The sequence below is a fragment of the Magallana gigas genome, chromosome 6, assembly GCF_963853765.1.
Source record: "Magallana gigas chromosome 6, xbMagGiga1.1, whole genome shotgun sequence".
Classification (NCBI taxonomy): domain Eukaryota; kingdom Metazoa; phylum Mollusca; class Bivalvia; order Ostreida; family Ostreidae; genus Magallana; species Magallana gigas.
In genome coordinates this window covers 18102982-18121517 of record NC_088858.1, presented here as the reverse complement: position 1 = coordinate 18121517, position 18536 = coordinate 18102982, and the positions used below count along the sequence as shown (strand labels likewise).

The 18536-nt window shown below is 32.2% G+C and overlaps 1 protein-coding gene across 1 annotated transcript; it reads left to right on the top strand.

The window, feature by feature from the left end:
* Positions 1 to 9070: 9070 nt before the first annotated feature.
* Positions 9071 to 14308, top strand: LOC105341344 (sodium-dependent phosphate transport protein 2B). Its single transcript, XM_011447831.4, has 10 exons — positions 9071 to 9237; positions 10817 to 10858; positions 11038 to 11079; positions 11234 to 11312; positions 11513 to 11641; positions 11909 to 12052; positions 12173 to 12364; positions 12476 to 12594; positions 12706 to 12847; positions 12946 to 14308. The coding sequence occupies exons 1-10, from the start codon at positions 9205 to 9207 to the stop codon at positions 13815 to 13817; spliced, it is 1794 nt and encodes a 597-aa protein (XP_011446133.3). The 5' UTR covers positions 9071 to 9204; the 3' UTR covers positions 13818 to 14308.
* Positions 14309 to 18536: the final 4228 nt, after the last annotated feature.

The window sequence follows — 18536 nt, the reverse complement described above, 5'->3', positions numbered from 1 at the left end:
TGTTATAAGTATTTAAGGCGGTGCATGGGTGGTCAACAAGTTAACCTTCAGATTTGCCATAAATTTTTTAATATGTTGTTTTTGGCCATTAATTACCTATTCGTAAAAGAATAACTCAACTTTAAATTTTTATATTTTCTTACATCTTCGCATAATGGAGGTGAATATATAGCCTAAAATGGCCACGTTCATCCAGCTCTCTTAAAATACAATGTTTGCTCGACAATTGTTTATCAATAATAACAAAACTGAGGTTAAGGAACAGCATTCTCTATTAAAAGGGATGGATAATCATTTTCATCTATTGCTTTATCGCCATCTGTAAAAGTAAGAACTTTGTATTTTCAAATTTCAGAGCTAGAACGTTTCGGATTTTTGCTGTTTCTAAGTAATAGATTTTGGCTAGACAATCTATTTCAAATTGGTGTTGGTGAATCTGATAGTAAATGTAATTTGTTGACCATCAAACTTTCTGAATGGGTGGGTTTCGTCTTGATCAAGGTACATTAAACAACTGTATCTTGTTAACATACTGATAAACTGTATATCCGTATTCATCATCCAGACAATTGTTACTTTTCTCAGAAACAGGACTTCAAACAGACAATATGAGCTATGTTAATTTTAATTCAACGGAAGCCAAAGACAATATTTGTGATAATTAAAAGTAGAAAACATCTGATGGAAAATGGGGTCGGATGATATCTGTACGGGTCAGAAGGTGTGTCGAAGTTTAAATCGGGACAGTAGTAAGGACTGATGTCCTTACTTTCGAACCTTCTATGGTACTAGTACCATTAATCAATGGAAGGTACTTCTATGGTACTAGTACCATTAATCAATGGAAGGTTCCCCCCGACACATGAATAATTGGCTGCTGCTGTGGGTCTTTTGTTGGATGATCAAGACACGGAGGTCTAGATTTCCAGTTGTAGAGGATTCTGTCGTATTCTTATCAGAGGCCTCGCTCTCAGTTAAAAATGTAAACAGCCAAATATGTCAATGAATGGACCAAATATACAGCTAGCTCTCTCTCTCTCTCTCTCTCTCTCTCTCTCTCTCATGTAAACCACCATGCATAATTTATATTTATATTGACCTGGTTTCTTTTTATCGCTTATACATATTTCAAGTACATGTATGTCAAATACTGAAAAACTGCATAACCAATAGACGGAATTTATGATAGGAGAGTGTTAGGGTTAAAGTTTCAAACATAAAATCACTCATCTGAAGGAGAATGTACTTTTTTTACCTAGAACTTTTTACAAAGCGGCGGAACATCAACCCGTCTAGTTTTAGTGGGCTACATAAATGATATGCACGGGTACTCAGTATAGCTTCAGCAGTTTGTCGTAAAAAGACAATATATTTTATGATTACTGGTTTATTAAAATAAGAAAATGTGGAGAGAAGAAACAGTTCCAGAGGAGTGGAAAGAGGGATGTCTCATCAAGCTTCCTAATAAAGGAAATCTGAGTATAACTGTGCCAACTATAGAAGGATAACAGGGTTAAATGAAAATATTTAGTAGAATTATGCTGAACAGAATGGGGAAAAATTGGATTGTATAAAGTAGGGCAGAAAAATGAAATTCAGTGCGTGTATATTTGAAGCTGTATACGAGTGAGATAGACGTTAGAATAGAGGTGATTAATCTTTGTCTGACGATGAAAATGGGAAAATATATAAAGCTGTTCACACTTTCATACAGGAGTGTGGAAAAATTTAACTTTATTATTCAAATATAAAAACCTAAGATATTTTTTGTCAGTCTGAAATAGTTGAATGTTCAATGTATTTACATTTCCTCTGATAAGACTGTATTCTACTTCTGCTTATACTCAATATTACAAACATTTATAATAATTATTTTATTTCCGTGTCACTTGTAAAAATACATTACATAATTGTTATAAATGAAGGTGACAATCTAAATTATTAGAAGATGTTTCCAATCCTTTGACAATAAAATTCAATTCAGTTTAATGGAGCGCTGCCTTGTTACTCTGCAATCTCTCTCTCTCTCTCTCTCTCTCTCTCTCTCTCTCTCTCTCTCTCTCTCTCTCTCTCTCTCTCTCTCTCTCTCTCTCAACATCTGTGTTGTAGTCTTGTATATTTAATAGTTTGTACTGAAAGAAAATACAAGATTCATGTATTTTTTCTATTATTGCCTGAACACTCATATCTTAGATTTTCAAACCCGACAGGATGCAGTTAAAAGATGAAACCTTTGAAACATTGCTGATCATACAGTGCAACAGCAATCTTGTATAAGTCATTAAATTTGAACCTGATAGTGAACATGAACCTGTAAATATGTTTATTAATACATGTAAGCGTGTTTTATATATGAAACATTTGTAAGAACTTTTTATTTAGCATTTAAATTATTTTAAATTTTTTAAAACTTATTGTCAATTTTTCACAAAGTAATGGTAATGGTAATGCATTACTTTACTCATGTAATGGTAATGTAATGCATTACTTCAAGAAATTTAAGTAATGGTAATGGTAATATAATGCCCAAATTCATGAAGTAATGGTAATGTAATGCATTACTTTACAATGTAATTCACCCCAAGTTTGTTCTGCATGTTCAATATTTTATAATCTAATAAAATGTATATGTATGTACATGTATATGAAAATATTGGCTGTAGCTATCGCATTAAATTTCTTCGAACACGAAATTATGATTTATTTGTACTCTGAATCAATCCATATTTCTGTGATTAAAGTTAAAATTTAAAATCTATTATCATTTTATTGATTAAACGACGATGGGGAGTATTAGTTTTTCGTGTTCCCTTTATCATTTGTAATGTTCAATATATGCGGATTTTTGTAATCGAAATAAAAAAAGTTTTGTAATTTTGAGATGTTTAGAATTTATAAACAGTTTTACCCAAAATTCAAATTTGTGCGAGCTGATAAATTCATTAAAAATGTTATTTTACAATTTATCGATAGTATTTTATTTTTAAAACACTAAACAATGAGTATATTGCCGAGTGAAATAGGTGGTTATTATAAAAATGTTTCACATGGATTTTCAGTTTCTATATTATTATCGATATCATATATGGCTATTATAACTTTGTTCCAGCGTAGTGTATGTCGCTTAAAATTCGTTTGAATTTTGGCAAATAAACACTACAGTTATTTACATCAATAACTCCAAGAACAATAGCAATAATCTTTTTATTATTTATTTCAACTTTGAGCAATAAGCTCATCAGCATTAAACATAATAACATTTATAAACATATGCGAGGCACGCAAAATGCGAAGCCAGTAGGCTTCAGAGTCTCTGCAGAGCGTTTTTAAGTGACGGATGTGAAATCTGAGTGAAACTTGTATGTGAGTGCGTCGATTAAATCAAGCCTATGTTTAGATTTAATTATAGATAATTAGGCAATTATTTCTGTTAAAACATCAAGGTTTCCCCCCAAAGGTGTGATATAATGATATATAATTAATTTAGGAACAACTAATTCAGAAAATAAATGTAACTTTCACTCAAAAATGTCTAGAGTCAAGGTTGATCAAAATTCTATGCCATGATAAACTAATTTGAATGATTAAGAAAAATGTACAAGGGTCATATTATTTTGAACTATCTAATGAGTTAAACATATTTTTTTGACTATTAAAAGCCAAAAGGATCGGACACAAGTTCTTAAAAAAAAAACTTCCATAGTTCTATCCTTGATGTATACATGATTTATTACGATGTGGTACAGTTTTTTTTTTGTTTTTTTTTTAATTATTATTTATTTACAAAAGTACATGTTACAATATTCAAATGTATTTGTAGTAACAAATATATAATAATTAATATATTAGTGACAATAATGATAATAATAATAATAATAATAATACATGTAATAAGAGCAATAGTAGTAGTAATAACAGCTATTATATCTGACTAAGTACCATATATATATATATATATATATATATATATATATATATATATATATATATATATATATATATATATATATATATATATATATATATGTGTGTATAAAGTTACAATAATATTTTATACAAATCACTGTTATTTTTTTTTTACAAAGATAATATTATTATTGATTGATCTGAATAAAGAGAAGTGTACAGAAATATTGAAGTTGATGGGTTGTAATAAGAAAAGCGTTTTGTAGGGAGGTAGATCCATCGTCACCACAGTCTCTTTTTACCTCCCTATTTATGTGAAAAACCATGGGCCAGGTCACCCATGGAAACATAAAATTATCTACAATTTATCCAAGAGCGTTTTGAAGAATGAATAATATCTAGTATTTCCGATACAATGTAGAATTTCTAAGTATTTCTGAATGCATAATTTCAAATTACATACGATTCCTTCTGATGTTTCTACAATATTTTCTAGTCTACAAAACATCTTATATTTGTAAATTTTTAATGCAACAAAAGAAAGAAGTAAATTATACATGCCAGTGGTTTCATTTCTTACAGAGTAAAAACCAATAACTATGTGTTTCCATTTAACATCAAAACCAAAAATATTGCTCACTAACTTCCATGTATGTTGTACATTCACACACTCAAAAATAAGGTGGTGTGAATTTTCAATTTTTTCTGTACATATTTTACACATATAATCACATTTTTTATTTATCTTACTCACAAAATAATTATTTGAAAGTAAATTATTTAACAATTTATAATTAAATTCCGAAATCTTTTTGTCGATTTTATTCATATAAATATTTTCCCAATCGCTTTTGAGAATATCAAATTCTTTATTGTATTTTGATTGCATGGTTGGTTTTTGAAATTTCTTCTTTATAAAATGATTATAGAAATCTTTAGTTGAGTATTGATTGTACGAAGGGGTATATGATTGTACTTGATTCATATACTGGCAAACTCTAAGATCCAATTTGTTTTCATAATTCTTGAATATTGTTTTAATTATCTTATATTCGCACAACCAGTTATTTTTGTTTATCAATATGTCTGCTATTTCCTCGGGCGATTTTAAAGTTCCCGCCTCAGAGTATAAGTCTTTAACAAACAAAATATTACTTTTAAGCCAAGTTTTGAAAAATATTGTTTTCCCTTTGTATAAAAACATCAGGTTTGACCATATCGGTTGCTTCAAAAATGTTCAGGGCTTGGTTTGTTTTGTAAGTCTTTGCATGTGTTAAAACATGCAAAAGCTTGTTTATAGAATAGCGGCATAGTTTTTAATATTTCATAATTTTCAATTTTATTTTCAGTTGTATTAATTAAATAGTTTATGTCTATGTTGATTGGAGTGCAATAACTATTTACATAACTTTTAATACAATGTTTTGTTTCTTTTAATCTGGGGACCCATGCGGCTTTTAATGCATTAATCTTTGATTCGACGTCAGTAATACCTAGTCCGCCTTCTTTTACGTGACCAATTAACGTATTTCTTTTGATCCTATCAGTTTTATTCCAAATGAAATTATATATCAACTTATTAATACTTTTGATATAGTCTTCATCGGGAGTTTCCAAAATACTTGCAACATATATGAGTTTTGATAATGCTAAAGAGTTTATTACGGTGCATTTCCCAAATAATGTTAATTTTCTTCTTTTCCAAGATTCGAATAAAGTGTCTATATCATGATAAATTTTCATCCAATTTTTATTATAACATTCAATTTTATCATGACTTTGTTCGTGACTGATATACTAATGTTAACCTTAGATCCCGCATGAATACAGAACTTGTTTATTGTTTCGATTTCTGTAAACATGTTTTTAAAAGGACCAAGCACAGTTTTACATGTTGTATATTTTTTACTTCTTTTTCCATAAAGTTAGCTTTAAAGCCTTGTATATTTTCATTATTCTTTATTTTTTCAGATAAAATTTCGGCAACAAAAAGATATAGAATGGCTGATATTGGACAGCCTTGTCTTATTCCCCTTTTCATCTCGCATGTTTTTGAAATCCATCCGTTATTCTTTAATCTGAATATTGGGCTTTGATATAAAATTTTTATCCAATTTAGAAAGTTTTCCCCGAAGTCGAATTTTTCTAGTGTTTTAAATAAAAAATTCCATTCTACTGAATCAAAAGCTTTTTCAAAGTCTAAAAATAGCAAGATCCCCTCTTTGTTAAAATTTTCACAATATTCAAAAATATCTAAAATGAAACGGGCATTAATACCTATATATCGGCCTTTTATATAAGCTGTTTGCTCATTACCAATTTGCTTTGAAATAAAGGTTTGTAATCTACGTGCAAAAATAAATGCTATGATTTTGTAATCTGTATTAGTAAGACTAATCGGCCGGTAATTTTTCAAATCATTTTTTCTTCCTTTTTTATGTATAAGGGAGATAACTGCAAGTCTTTGAGAAAATGTCATTTTTCCGTTCAAAAAGATTTCTTTTAACATGTTATAAAATAAGGAGGATAGTTGGTGCCAGAAACATTGATAAAATTCATTGGGTATACCATCGAGGCCCGGGGATTTATTTGATTTTAAATTCATAACGGTTTCTTTACACTCATTCATTGACGGAAATGTATCACACATGTTTTTATCAGTTTCAGATAGTGTATTTACTTTACAATTTTTTAAATATAAGTCGATGTCTTCGTTTGATATTAGTTTTGAACTATACAGGTTTTCATAGTAGTCACACATTGCACCAAGAATATCGTCATCTCGGAAGACTATTTTCACTTAAAACTTCGTGGATAACATTTTGTGTTTGGTGCTTCTTTTCTAAACTAGGAAAATATTTTGTATTTTTTTTCACCATCACTAACACGTTTTCTGTTCATATCCATTGCTTTATGGTTAGAATTTTCAATATCGGAAATTTCTTGTTCAATTTGGAATACTAATTGTTTATATGTTTTTTGGCGTTTGATGGAAAAAGCTATAGAAAAATCTTTAATTGATATTTTTAGAGACTCCCATTTCTCAATAGAAGAACCTTCTTTATTACTTATATCTGTGATTATTTTGTTGACTTGACATTTATATTCATTACTTCCTAAAAGTGACGTATTTAGTTTCCAATACCCCTTTCCTCGTTCATTATCATATACAGATAGATGAAATTTTATTGCTCTATGGTCAGACATTCTGGTCCCGTTGTTATGAGTACCGGGAATTCTACGAATACTTATTTGTTTTGTTTTTATCAACAAAGATGTACTTATATGTCGTACAGTTAACATCTTTAACATTATTTGGTGAAATAGAATTAAAATACTAGTTTTAAATGCTGTAATACTGTGCGTATCTAGAATCAAGCTTGTTAAGAAAATTATGCAAAAAAGCTATCTAATTCGCTTCTTTTCTTTAGCATAACCTGACTACAGTCATTACAAATAAGAAATTTGAAAGATCATCTCCAAAAAATATAACAAAAAACGATATTCCGGATAAAATGTTTTAATAATATCAGTGGACAGTATTCCAAAACAGAAGTGCGCAGTTTGACCTAGAAACTGACCAGTTTCATAACTTATTCGAATTTCTCAAATACGGACTGTCTAATTCCAATTTATACAAGCGAATTTGAAATTTCATCCAGACGAATCAGTTGTAGCTTTTATCCTTGGGGAGAGGACTTATTTAGTCCAATCCTATTATGTACTTATTTGCATGATAAATATTTGTTGAATTAAAAAAATCCAAATGCATCATTGTAATTGTATACGTTCTTACAAATAACGTTTTTTCTTCTATATACAAGGATATTATAAAAATGCATAAATTTTCTTCAGGATATTAAGACATTGTAACTTGTTTAATAATATGCATATTAATTGACAAAATTCCTTCACGGTTGATGCGAATTGATCATATTTAAAGAAGCTCTTCACTTGCAAACTTCATTTCACTTGCAAACTTACGGTTTATATAATATTATTTATGTGCCTTGCTATAAATTGGCGTGAAACAAATGCGCGCGGGGTGTATGCTAAAAATATACCGAGTACATTGTAAATTTGATGCCCGGGGTATGTGGGTCAATGAATAAGGGATTTGTAAATGGTAGATCACGAGTGAATAAATTCCAAGCCATAAGTGTGTGATTGTGTCAATTGAATGGAGTTACATGTACCCCCTCCCCATTTGAAGGCTTAATTATGTAAAGGAGGGATTATAAGATGTCGAAATGCATGTGGAACCACCAACCCCCCCCCCCCCCCTGCACCACAAGAACAATCTTTGAATATGAATAATAAAATGATGATGTGGAATGAAAAACACGCGTTTATTGAAAATTTATATAATACCTGTACATTATAGTAGAATACTGCGGTAATCTATGATATATGTAGGTAGTCAAGATGAACAATTAAATACTGGATTTATAAACAAAGATTAAAGAGTTAATACAGGTAAATTTCTCATGGTTTTTTTTGGCATTAAATTTGTATAAATTAGATGGTAAGTTATGCAAGTGCAAGTTTGTATAAATGTGACGAATAAGATTTATTTTGTTTCTGTAAATGAAAATAACTTGTAACTGAAAATTTATAAAAACAAGAGCCCAATTCTTCATGCTTCACTTGTGTTTGGAGTGCTCATTGCGATTTCATTTATTAAACATATTCAAATTCAATCAAAAATTATAAAACTTTGGGTTTTTTTTTCTAGTTAATGACCTTTTATCATTTTTTAAATGGAGGCAGCCTTTTTTTAAAACTAGAATTGATATTAGATGAACAAAGTGCAATGCACTATTATCAATTATGATATCAAATTCTTCAATTTCTAAAAATTTTCTAATGCCAAATGATAATAAACCCTATTATTTTGGTCTCTTTTGATTCTTCAGCAGTCAGATGTGACAAAGAAAACTATTTTCCGAACAAAATTCAACAGGTTTTCAAACCTGCATGTCGCAACTTTCAAAAACCAAATTTAAGTAGCGTAGGATTTGCTTGGAAATTATCGCACCTTTGTACCGTTTATCCAATGAAGTAATTACTTTTGAGACAATTCGCCCACGTGGTCTATCACCAGTGATTCATGCGTTCTCTAGAGTCAACAAACTGACAAAGGGGCATGGAGCAGGTGTGTAAGACTCCGCCCATTTTACCTGTCTATTTCAGACTGGAGTCTATAAAAAGGCAAATAAGCCCGTAAAGTTCATGATCCGGAATAAATGTTCATTTATACATCATCTCTTACCAGCAAGATAAACACATTCTGGAACAATGGATTCTCCACCTCCTTACTCGGAGATACCGGTGAGATGTTTCTCTCTCTCTCTCTCTCTCTCTCTCTCTCTCTCTCTCTCTCTCTCTCTCTCTCTCTCTCTCTCTCTCTCAGAGCTAGCATTCTTTAAAATGTAAAGACTTCCTGGTCATTTTTGTCATTTTATACATATTTAGATTTAAATCAAGATTTTACAAATATTTTTTTTTTTATTTTGATACCTAGTTCTTTGGTACATACAATTTTTTGTTGGAGAAAAGCATTATTCTTTTATGTGTTTTAAAAAGTGCATTTTATACTTTTCCTCACGTAGACCTAATTTATTGATAATTTGTTTTTCCTTATAATAAGAAATATACGTATAAATGTCCGAATGCTTTATGATAACAGCTTTTGTATATAATTCTATAAATCTACAACACATGTCAATATGATTAATATTTTACTTATTTACTTACATGTACTTTCTTCTTAACCTAAAGTAATATATTTGGACAGGGATGTAACGGTAACTAAAGGAAATAAACGAAGACGTCATACATGTATTGCACTAATAATTTTTGGAAAACTGTAAAACCGCAAATTGTTGCCACATGTGGGCATTACCACTAGATTTATGCTGACAAAATCTTTGTAATACAGGAAATGTTTCGTCATTAATATGTCGTCATTGTCATACCTTAGGCAGGTAAAAATAACAGAATGCGTAAGGCAAATCCTAGTAATTTACCAGCATTAAACACAGGTAATTCTTGTCCATCAAAGGCGACAAGCACTCTTTTTTTCACATTTTTCACCCAAACGCATATTTTTTCCATTGATGCATGACGAAAACAAATGGCGGTGACATTCTGTCACTTGGTCAACATAATTCGGTTTTCATTGTGTGCACGGAATGTGTAAAGACATGCTCGGAATTCATTCAACATGTTGTTTCTTTTTCTGTTGTCAACACCAGGAGACAAAACTATAAATTACTAGTACTATAAATGACATTTCAAAATGAAATTTTCAGGGCTTTTTTTTTTTTTATCTTCCATCAACATATGTTAACTTGTTTTTTGTTGCTTGAGACCTTGCTCTGGTGTTTAATGATGCATATGCAAGGATCTTTAAATTTTCTTTAGAATTTGAGTTGTTGATGGTAAAGTTAATGACATGAACTATTTTTTGTACCTTAACAGTTTTAAAGAAATTATAGAATCATCAAGATTTCTAAAATACGCAATACGATACTTCATTCTAAATAATAAGAACTCTTTTAGAATACCTTTAAAAAAAATCTTGACCTATATATTTTATTCTTAATTTTGAGATACTTATTTTAGTCTTATATTTTAGTAATTGTACACGCTTAGATATTTGAGAAATAAATCCCGCAGCATAAATTTTGAATGAACTTGTTGTTTGCAAGCATGGAATTTTCAGTCATAGTATTTTATATTACACCCGCACCTAATAAACCCAACAAGATGACACATAAATATAAAAGTCGCATTAAGAAACCGAAAATAATATGTTGATTCGCTCAGATAATCTGTTTCACGTTGCGCATTTACCTGTGCACATTTATAGATAAGGGTGTTTATTGTCATGAATTGTTTTTTTAAGGAGACGAAGTCTGAGAAAAATGGTACAGTTAACGGACAGCTGGTAAGAATTTGATAGCCATTGTTAGGGGTCATTTCTTTGAATGTAATAAGATTCATCTATACATGATGGTGATACTAATTTCGTTTTAAAATATTTGGAGGGAACTTTTGAAAATCACTAATACCTGCATTTATCTCGTATAACCAATGTGTAAACAACTTGTTTTTCTTCGATTTTAGAAAGGGATTGAAAACAAGGCTTTTGACACCAAGGACGAAAAAGTAAGTTGAAAATAACAGTTTTGTCACAATTTTGCGTAAAGGAATTACGTACACCGTCACCATTAACTGATTTTTTTTTAACAATTCTTGAAAATTTTAACTTTGTTTTGAACACAGTTTAATGTAACCGGTTTTATTTCCCCCCCATTTGCAGGTGGACATTGCAACGGAACCGGAAGAGTTTGACCCATGGGCTTTACCGGAACTTAAGGACACCGGAACTCCATGGAATGGTACGTACATTTGTACACATAATGACATTTAATGGTCGAACTATTGTAAACGAACAAAAAATTACAATTACTGACGATAAAGACATTCTACATAGTACATTCTGGTACAATTACAATTGAGTTTTGATGATATAAAAAAAATTCAAATCATCCAATCAGATGATTTCCTTTAAAAATGATTGTTTTTATTTACTCCACAGAGTTGGACAGCTGTGGTAAGGTGGTCCGCGTCGTGTGGACCATAGTACGGATTCTGCTGTTTCTGCTCGCACTCTATGTTTTCTTTTGTTCCCTGGATTTCCTGAGCTCAGCTTTTAAACTGCTCGGAGGTAAATTTGCATTTGATCAATGGATTATACTGAATTAGACCAACCGTGCAATGAATACATTAAAAATACTAGTATGCAGTTGGAATTAAAATTGTTATAATCAAACGATGTTGGCTAGCTTGCAAATACGTGAATACGTTGTATGATGGTGAAATGTCTTTAAATCAAGATCAATGTTCCAGAAGGTAGCAAATTTTTTTATAACTTCGAAAAAAGAGGAAAAATTTTTATATAGATGATTTCTAATCATCCGATACTTTCCTTTAGGTAGGGCGGCTGGTGAGGTGTTCAGTAATAACGAACTTCTGAGTAATCCGATCTGTGGAGTGATGATCGGGGTCCTATCCACGGTCCTGGTTCAAAGTTCATCAACCAGCACGTCCATTGTCGTCAGCATGGTGGCAGCCGATAGTGAGTGAACAACTATATAATCAAAGTCAAAATCCTGTTAATCCTCTCAAGGATTCATGATCCATTCTCAATTCAAAGATGCTAGTACAGTCTCAATAAATTGTTCATCTATTTTTTCAGTCCTAGACGTCAGGCAAGCTATCCCGATCGTGATGGGTGCCAACATCGGAACTTCCGTTACGAACACGCTTGTCTCCATTGGTCAGATCACGGACGTCGGCGACTTCCGGCGGGCGTTTGCAGGTGCCACGGTTCACGACATGTTTAACTGGCTGGCTGTCATTGTTCTTCTGCCTCTGGAAGTCCTAACGGGTAAGTCATTGTCTTCTAAGATCCCATTCAGCAATTCTTTCAATCATTAATCCTTTCATTAATTCATCATTGCTTTTACTGAAATGTCTGGATTTTTCCCCAATCCAACAGGTTATTTGTATGAACTGAGCAAATTGGTTGTGGACAGTATGCACTTACAAACATACGAGGATGCCAACAAAGATTTGTTGAAAGCAATAACTAAACCATTCACAAAGCTGATTGTCGAAGTGAGTATAATTCACAATCTTCTTCCCCATTTTAAAGAATCATTTCATCGACAGGTAAATGCTAAAAAAAATGAAGCAAAAGGAATTTCATTTTTCTGTCTCTTTTTTAAGGTTGATTCAAAAGAGATCAACAAGATCGCTACTGACGGGGAGACGGATATCAGTCTGTTGAAGACTTGCTGTAAGTCAAAGACCATCACTAAACTGAACATGACTGGCAGCGTCATCAGCGAGAAAATCTGCACTAAAAACTGTAAGTCAACTTTGTAAAATTCTCGGTTTAAAACCTAAAAACCCCATCATTATGTCTTCGAACTATGGATTTCACAAATAACACTTTTTGATTGACAGGTTCCCATTTGTTTATGGGTTCGGGTCTCACGGACGCCGGGGCAGGAAGTATTATGTTGGTTGTCTCCCTTATCCTCCTTTGCGTTTGCCTCTTCAGCATTGTCAAGATCTTGAACTCCCTTCTGCAAGGCAATATCAGAAAAGTCATCAAGAAGTTTGTCAACTACGAATTCCCCGGGAAAGCCGCTTACTTTACTGGCTACCTCGCCATTTTGATCGGAACTGGTCTGACCATTCTCGTCCAGTCCAGTTCTATATTTACCTCGACCATGACACCGTTAGTGGGGGTGGGCGTGATAGGCCTTGACAGGATGTATCCTTTGACCCTTGGCTCCAATATCGGAACAACCACCACTGGGATTTTGGCTGCTCTGGCAACGGATACATCCGATGGATACATGCATCTCCAAAATTCACTGCAAGTTGCGATGTGTCATCTGTTCTTCAACTTGAGTGCAATCCTCATCTTTTATCCACTAACCTTCATGCGCTTTCCGATTGGTATGGCAAAGTTTCTAGGCAATACAACCGCCAAATACCGCTGGTTTGCCGTTTTATATTTGATTTTGATGTTTTTCCTCTTCCCACTCGCAGTCTTTGCAATTTCTCTGGCCGGAATCGAGGTTCTAGCGGGAGTTGGAATTCCGATCCTGTGTCTGCTTGTGTTTGTCGCTATCATTAAGGTGCTTCAGAACAAAAAGCCTCATTGGCTTCCGAAAAAGCTCCAGAATTGGAAATTCCTTCCTATCTGCTTCCGTTCTCTGGAACCACTAGACAGACTTTTCGCCAAAATGTGCGGCTGCTGTAAGATATGTAGTAAAAACGAGGAGGCAAACTCCGACATTGAAAAACAAATAGACACCAAGTTGTAGTATTGCATTCTTCCTCCTTTTGTAAATATTCTTTCTCAAGAATACATATTTTGAATTTTGAATTTTTGCAGAGTAAATTATCTGGTCTATTATAAAATTTGGAATTCCTGTCTGCAAACCAATTATGAATGCCAACGTAAATCAAAATGCTCTTCGATTAGGTCTTGTAACAGAATGTGTTCATCATTTGAATCAATGTAAATATCCATAACCATGACGATCTGTTAAAATCCACAGAGAGAGAGAGAGAGAGAGAGAGAGAGAGAGAGAGAGAGAGAGAGAAAGAAAGAGAGGGGAGACAGACACACAGATGGAACATACTTATCTGGGGTATTTGATGTGGATGGTTTAATTGACAAAAAAGAAACAAAACTGTGATATAAAGTTTTCGTTTGAAGGAAACTACTTGTATATTATTTTTATACACGTATTGTTATGTATTTGTAGGACCTATAAGATATGCCTGAAATATATTTTTATATTTTATAGTATTTTTTTCGTCTGTTGTTTGTATTATTTCAATTTTTAATCATAGAGTATTTCGGTGTAATGCGCAATTGTAATCGGTATTTATTTTCGGCAAAGGAGAAAAAAACAAAAACGGGAAAATAAGAATAATCCAACCTTCGATTACTAAATAATTTCTTTGTATCTAAAGAGAAAAAAGTGCGTCAGAATGATCAGTAAAAAAAAATTATATATAAAAAATGAAGCGAGAACTGATTATTAAATCTTTTCTTAAGTGTCGAATGATCAGTAAAATGAAATAAAAAATAAGACTAAACGTTACCTTGATATCGATGATACAAAGGCAGCCGGAAATGAAAGGAATAAGTCATAAGATCATGAATGACGTCATATTTTTTAATTGAATTTGAATTCGCCCTCCAAGCAGCGAAGGTGAGCAAGCTGCCCACGTTCTTTTTTAAGCGATGAAAGGTCTGATTTGAAACAATCGTGGCACATTTGGCAAAATGGGGGATTCGAAACAAGCCACTGTCAAAAGGTTGACGTATTTCTTTCTCTCGTGAAATAAATAATTAACGGCGTATATATCACTGAGGACCAGCGTCAATTTCAACTTGTTTCGATGTCTTTGATGCGTTATCTATGGAAAGTTACGTCACACCGAAAGTCCAGATTCTTGGTAAATACGTGTTACTTGGATTTTTTGTTCTCCGATCGTCAGTATTATTGTATACAACCGTAACCACGTCTTGTGAACGAAAGATTCTCAAAATGATGTTTAAAAATGCCAGATGCAACGAGAATGAAGGGAGATTATCATACGAAAATATATACTAGTACGTTCATTGATCAAAAAAATCCAAGCATCATATAAGATTGAAATGCATACGTAAAGAACTGAATCAGACGAGAAAATATAAAAACAATTACATATACATGCATGTAAACGTGTCCTTTCTGACACATTTTATTTCTTATATAAAATCGGCAATATGACAACTTTAAAGTTGTTATATTGCAGATTTTATACATGTAATTTGTTTCAGAAAAGACACACGCACTACTTGTAGTTTGTATCAAACAAATCTTGAATTTCAGGGTTGCTGCACCTGGTTAATCCAAATCATACATTTACCTATATTCGCTTGATTGCTTTGAAAATCAAAACGCAATTCTAAATCAGACGCTCAAAAATCCCCAATTACCATTCTGCGTCTTAATTTAAAGCAATATATATGAGCTGCATTTTCATGTCGAAATTTTTTCTTTACAAAAATGTAATTTTCTACTAAAATGACAAAAGATATCATGGTTTTTAAATTTCTGTCAGCCATATTATATTTTTTGGGGGGAAAGCCGTTTAGAAGCCTTAATCGGAGCAAAATTGAATTATTGTCGTCCTGTACAAAAATTGATCTGCTATATATCCCTTACTTCTGACAAAAGTTGATGATTTTTCATATCTTATTCATTATGAAAGTTTAAGTTACATGCAGATTTATAATACTAGCAGGTTTTCGCAGCAAAATAAAATTCTAAAAAACACAGCTTACATTGTTTTAAAAAATCTTTAATTATTCAATATATCACATACATGTAAACGGATGGGATAGCAGGCATTGCCTATATATAAATCCTCTCTGACATTCAGCACTCATTGGATAATGCATCTCATGCATTTTTATTTTTAAAAAGATCTTATTCAAGTTTACTCCTGATTTTCAATTTTTTTTCACCTTATATTTACGTAGATGACAACAAATGACATTAGTGTATAAAGTTTTGGAAAACCAAGCAAAAAAAATCTTGAACTACCAAGAGTGAAATGAATGTATTAAAAGAGCTTTTAAAAAGCTTTCAATGTTATATTTTTGCGCATTTTTTGTAAGTGCAGGCAGGAAAGATGATATAAATTTTTAGAAAATAATAAGAACATCGATCATGAGGACCAAACAGAAAATTTGACTTCTCCGGATCTTTCTTCTGTGGGATGGGAATGGTAAACATTAGTAATGGCCTACGTCTGATGTCTTATGACATGACAAAAAATTCTTGACGATTTCATTGTTGAGTCTTGTATAAAGTTATAGATTAAGGCTTGAGGCGGGGGAATCAAGAGACGTGTATTTTAAAATTGGCTATTACTAAAAGGAGTATCAATTACTTTGCACAAATTCAGCCCTATTTACAATTTGTTCATCAAATTGATTTTTTTTTCACAAAACATACATTTAGATTAAAATTATTATCATCAAAGCCATTTCAAAAATTCTGACGCCGCCTTTTACAGACACTTGATAAATGGTCGGCATTTATGATGCAAAGATTTAATACAAACAGTAACACAATATATGAGATTGACAGGTTGTTGTTTAAAGAACGCCATAAGTTACTACATGGTCAGCTTATACCCGCAGGGTCTTTCAATCTATAAAAGATGAAAAAAAACTAAACCAAACTAGTTCCAACCAGAAAAATAATCCTACTAAACAATAACCAAGATTACGGATCTGTCTGAGACCAAAAATTACATCATAATTATTCTTGAAATGTTTTGATCTTTCTTAATTGTATTCGATGCTAAATTGAAGCTTACAACAACTTATCACACGAGAGAGAGAGAGAGAGAGAGAGAGAGAGAGAGAGAGAGAGAGAAGCTTACATCAACTTATCACACGAGAGAGAGAGAGAGAGAGAGAGAGAGAGAGAGGTATATATGTATGGCAACACTGGACAAAAAATGAGGTTACACAAATGTTCCTGTCTGTCAAACAATAAAGCCTGAAGTACTAATAGGAGACCACTCAAATCAAACGACATGGGAGTGATCTGCTTACATAAAAGCTATTCTTTGTCGGCCCAATGAATGTTATTTGCATAACCATATCAGTTTCAAGGAGCTTTTTGTGTCTTGAATTTAAACAAAATAGATCAAAATTTCCCTCCTCAAATCTCGACCCTCACAAAAGATCCCTGACTGCGTTTAAGCGTGGATAGTAAATGATATTAGTTTGTCCTGGATAAACAGCGCGTTTCTTCCCTGCAATATCCAGAAGTTCGTTTTCTTAATTCACATTCATACACGTTTTGACATTGAATTCTATTGTGGCATATTGTGATCACAAGATTTAAACACAAACCAGAAAACCTTGATTTTTTCGCATAATGTATTTCAACTGGCACACGAGCGCTTGTACTTTAATCACGCTCATATATTTATTCCAGACTTTATTCAGACTGTGACCATTATTCAGTCCTATATGACTCTAAGAACATAAATTGAAAACCTAATGTTATTTTCGTTCTTGTTTGTTTTTGCTACTTATCAAACAAATTATGAGTCTTTATTATTTACAATTAATGTATTTCACGTAATCAATTTCCTAAATTAAGTATACTCTCAGTTCATGGAATGGGGTCAGCATACCACGAATCGAACTGTCTCGCTGTGATTTCAAACCTGCGCCGCGCCAAGCGCTGTGACTTTAGCAGGGGATAATTTCAGAAAAATAAACAAATGGATCGGGGGGAGGGGGATTAAAAATCACTAACAAAGCTGTAACATTACAGAAACGTAGTCTTTTACAATAAATTGATATATGTATTATAAAAATGATTCCATACCACATAATTAATTTAACTGGGATTGTCCTTAGCTTGGATCCTTTCAAAACAGGCTTTATTGTTGTGCATACATATATATTGTATACATAAGCTAAGACCACGCGCAATACCAACATTGTGGGGAAATATTGTTTGATTCTCTTTATCTGCGACGTGTGTCTTGGCATGTCAGCCGTATACTAAATGTCACTCGCTTAACCTGCTGATACATTTATCTGTTTCGTTGGGAGGGAAAAACGACGGTTTATCTGATCCAAGATCTTCATAAACAAGCATGATGATATGGTCCTTGACCTTATTGACAGTCATTGAAAAAAAATCAACGCATTTATTCAAAGTATTTTTTTTTAAACTGAAAATGTTTACTAAAATAAAGAAACAGTACTAGTATAATGCAACTTCTAAAGAATTATGATAATAAGAAATCTTGAAGTTTTGTTTTTCCTTTTAAACCTATTTTCCATGTACTTTGTCACATATAATTGATGATGTCCAAAACAGAGTTACATTCACAAACACGCTGTTATTTGCGACACATATATCTGCATGTACAATGTAAACGAATTAGGTTTCGGTCTGTTGGATGTAATTATATGCATACACGAAAACAAAATGATAATTACAAGA

What these genes read in the sequence shown, in the direction of transcription:
- LOC105341344 (XM_011447831.4), top strand. Translation starts at nt 9,205, where the DNA reads ATGGATTCTCCACCTCCTTACTCGGAGATACCG. An exon ending in CAGCATGGTGGCAGCCGATA is followed by an intron (nt 12,053 to 12,172) that starts GTGAGTGAACAA and finishes CTATTTTTTCAG; the next exon opens with TCCTAGACGTCAGGCAAGCT. An exon ending in TCACAAAGCTGATTGTCGAA is followed by an intron (nt 12,595 to 12,705) that starts GTGAGTATAATT and finishes CTCTTTTTTAAG; the next exon opens with GTTGATTCAAAAGAGATCAA.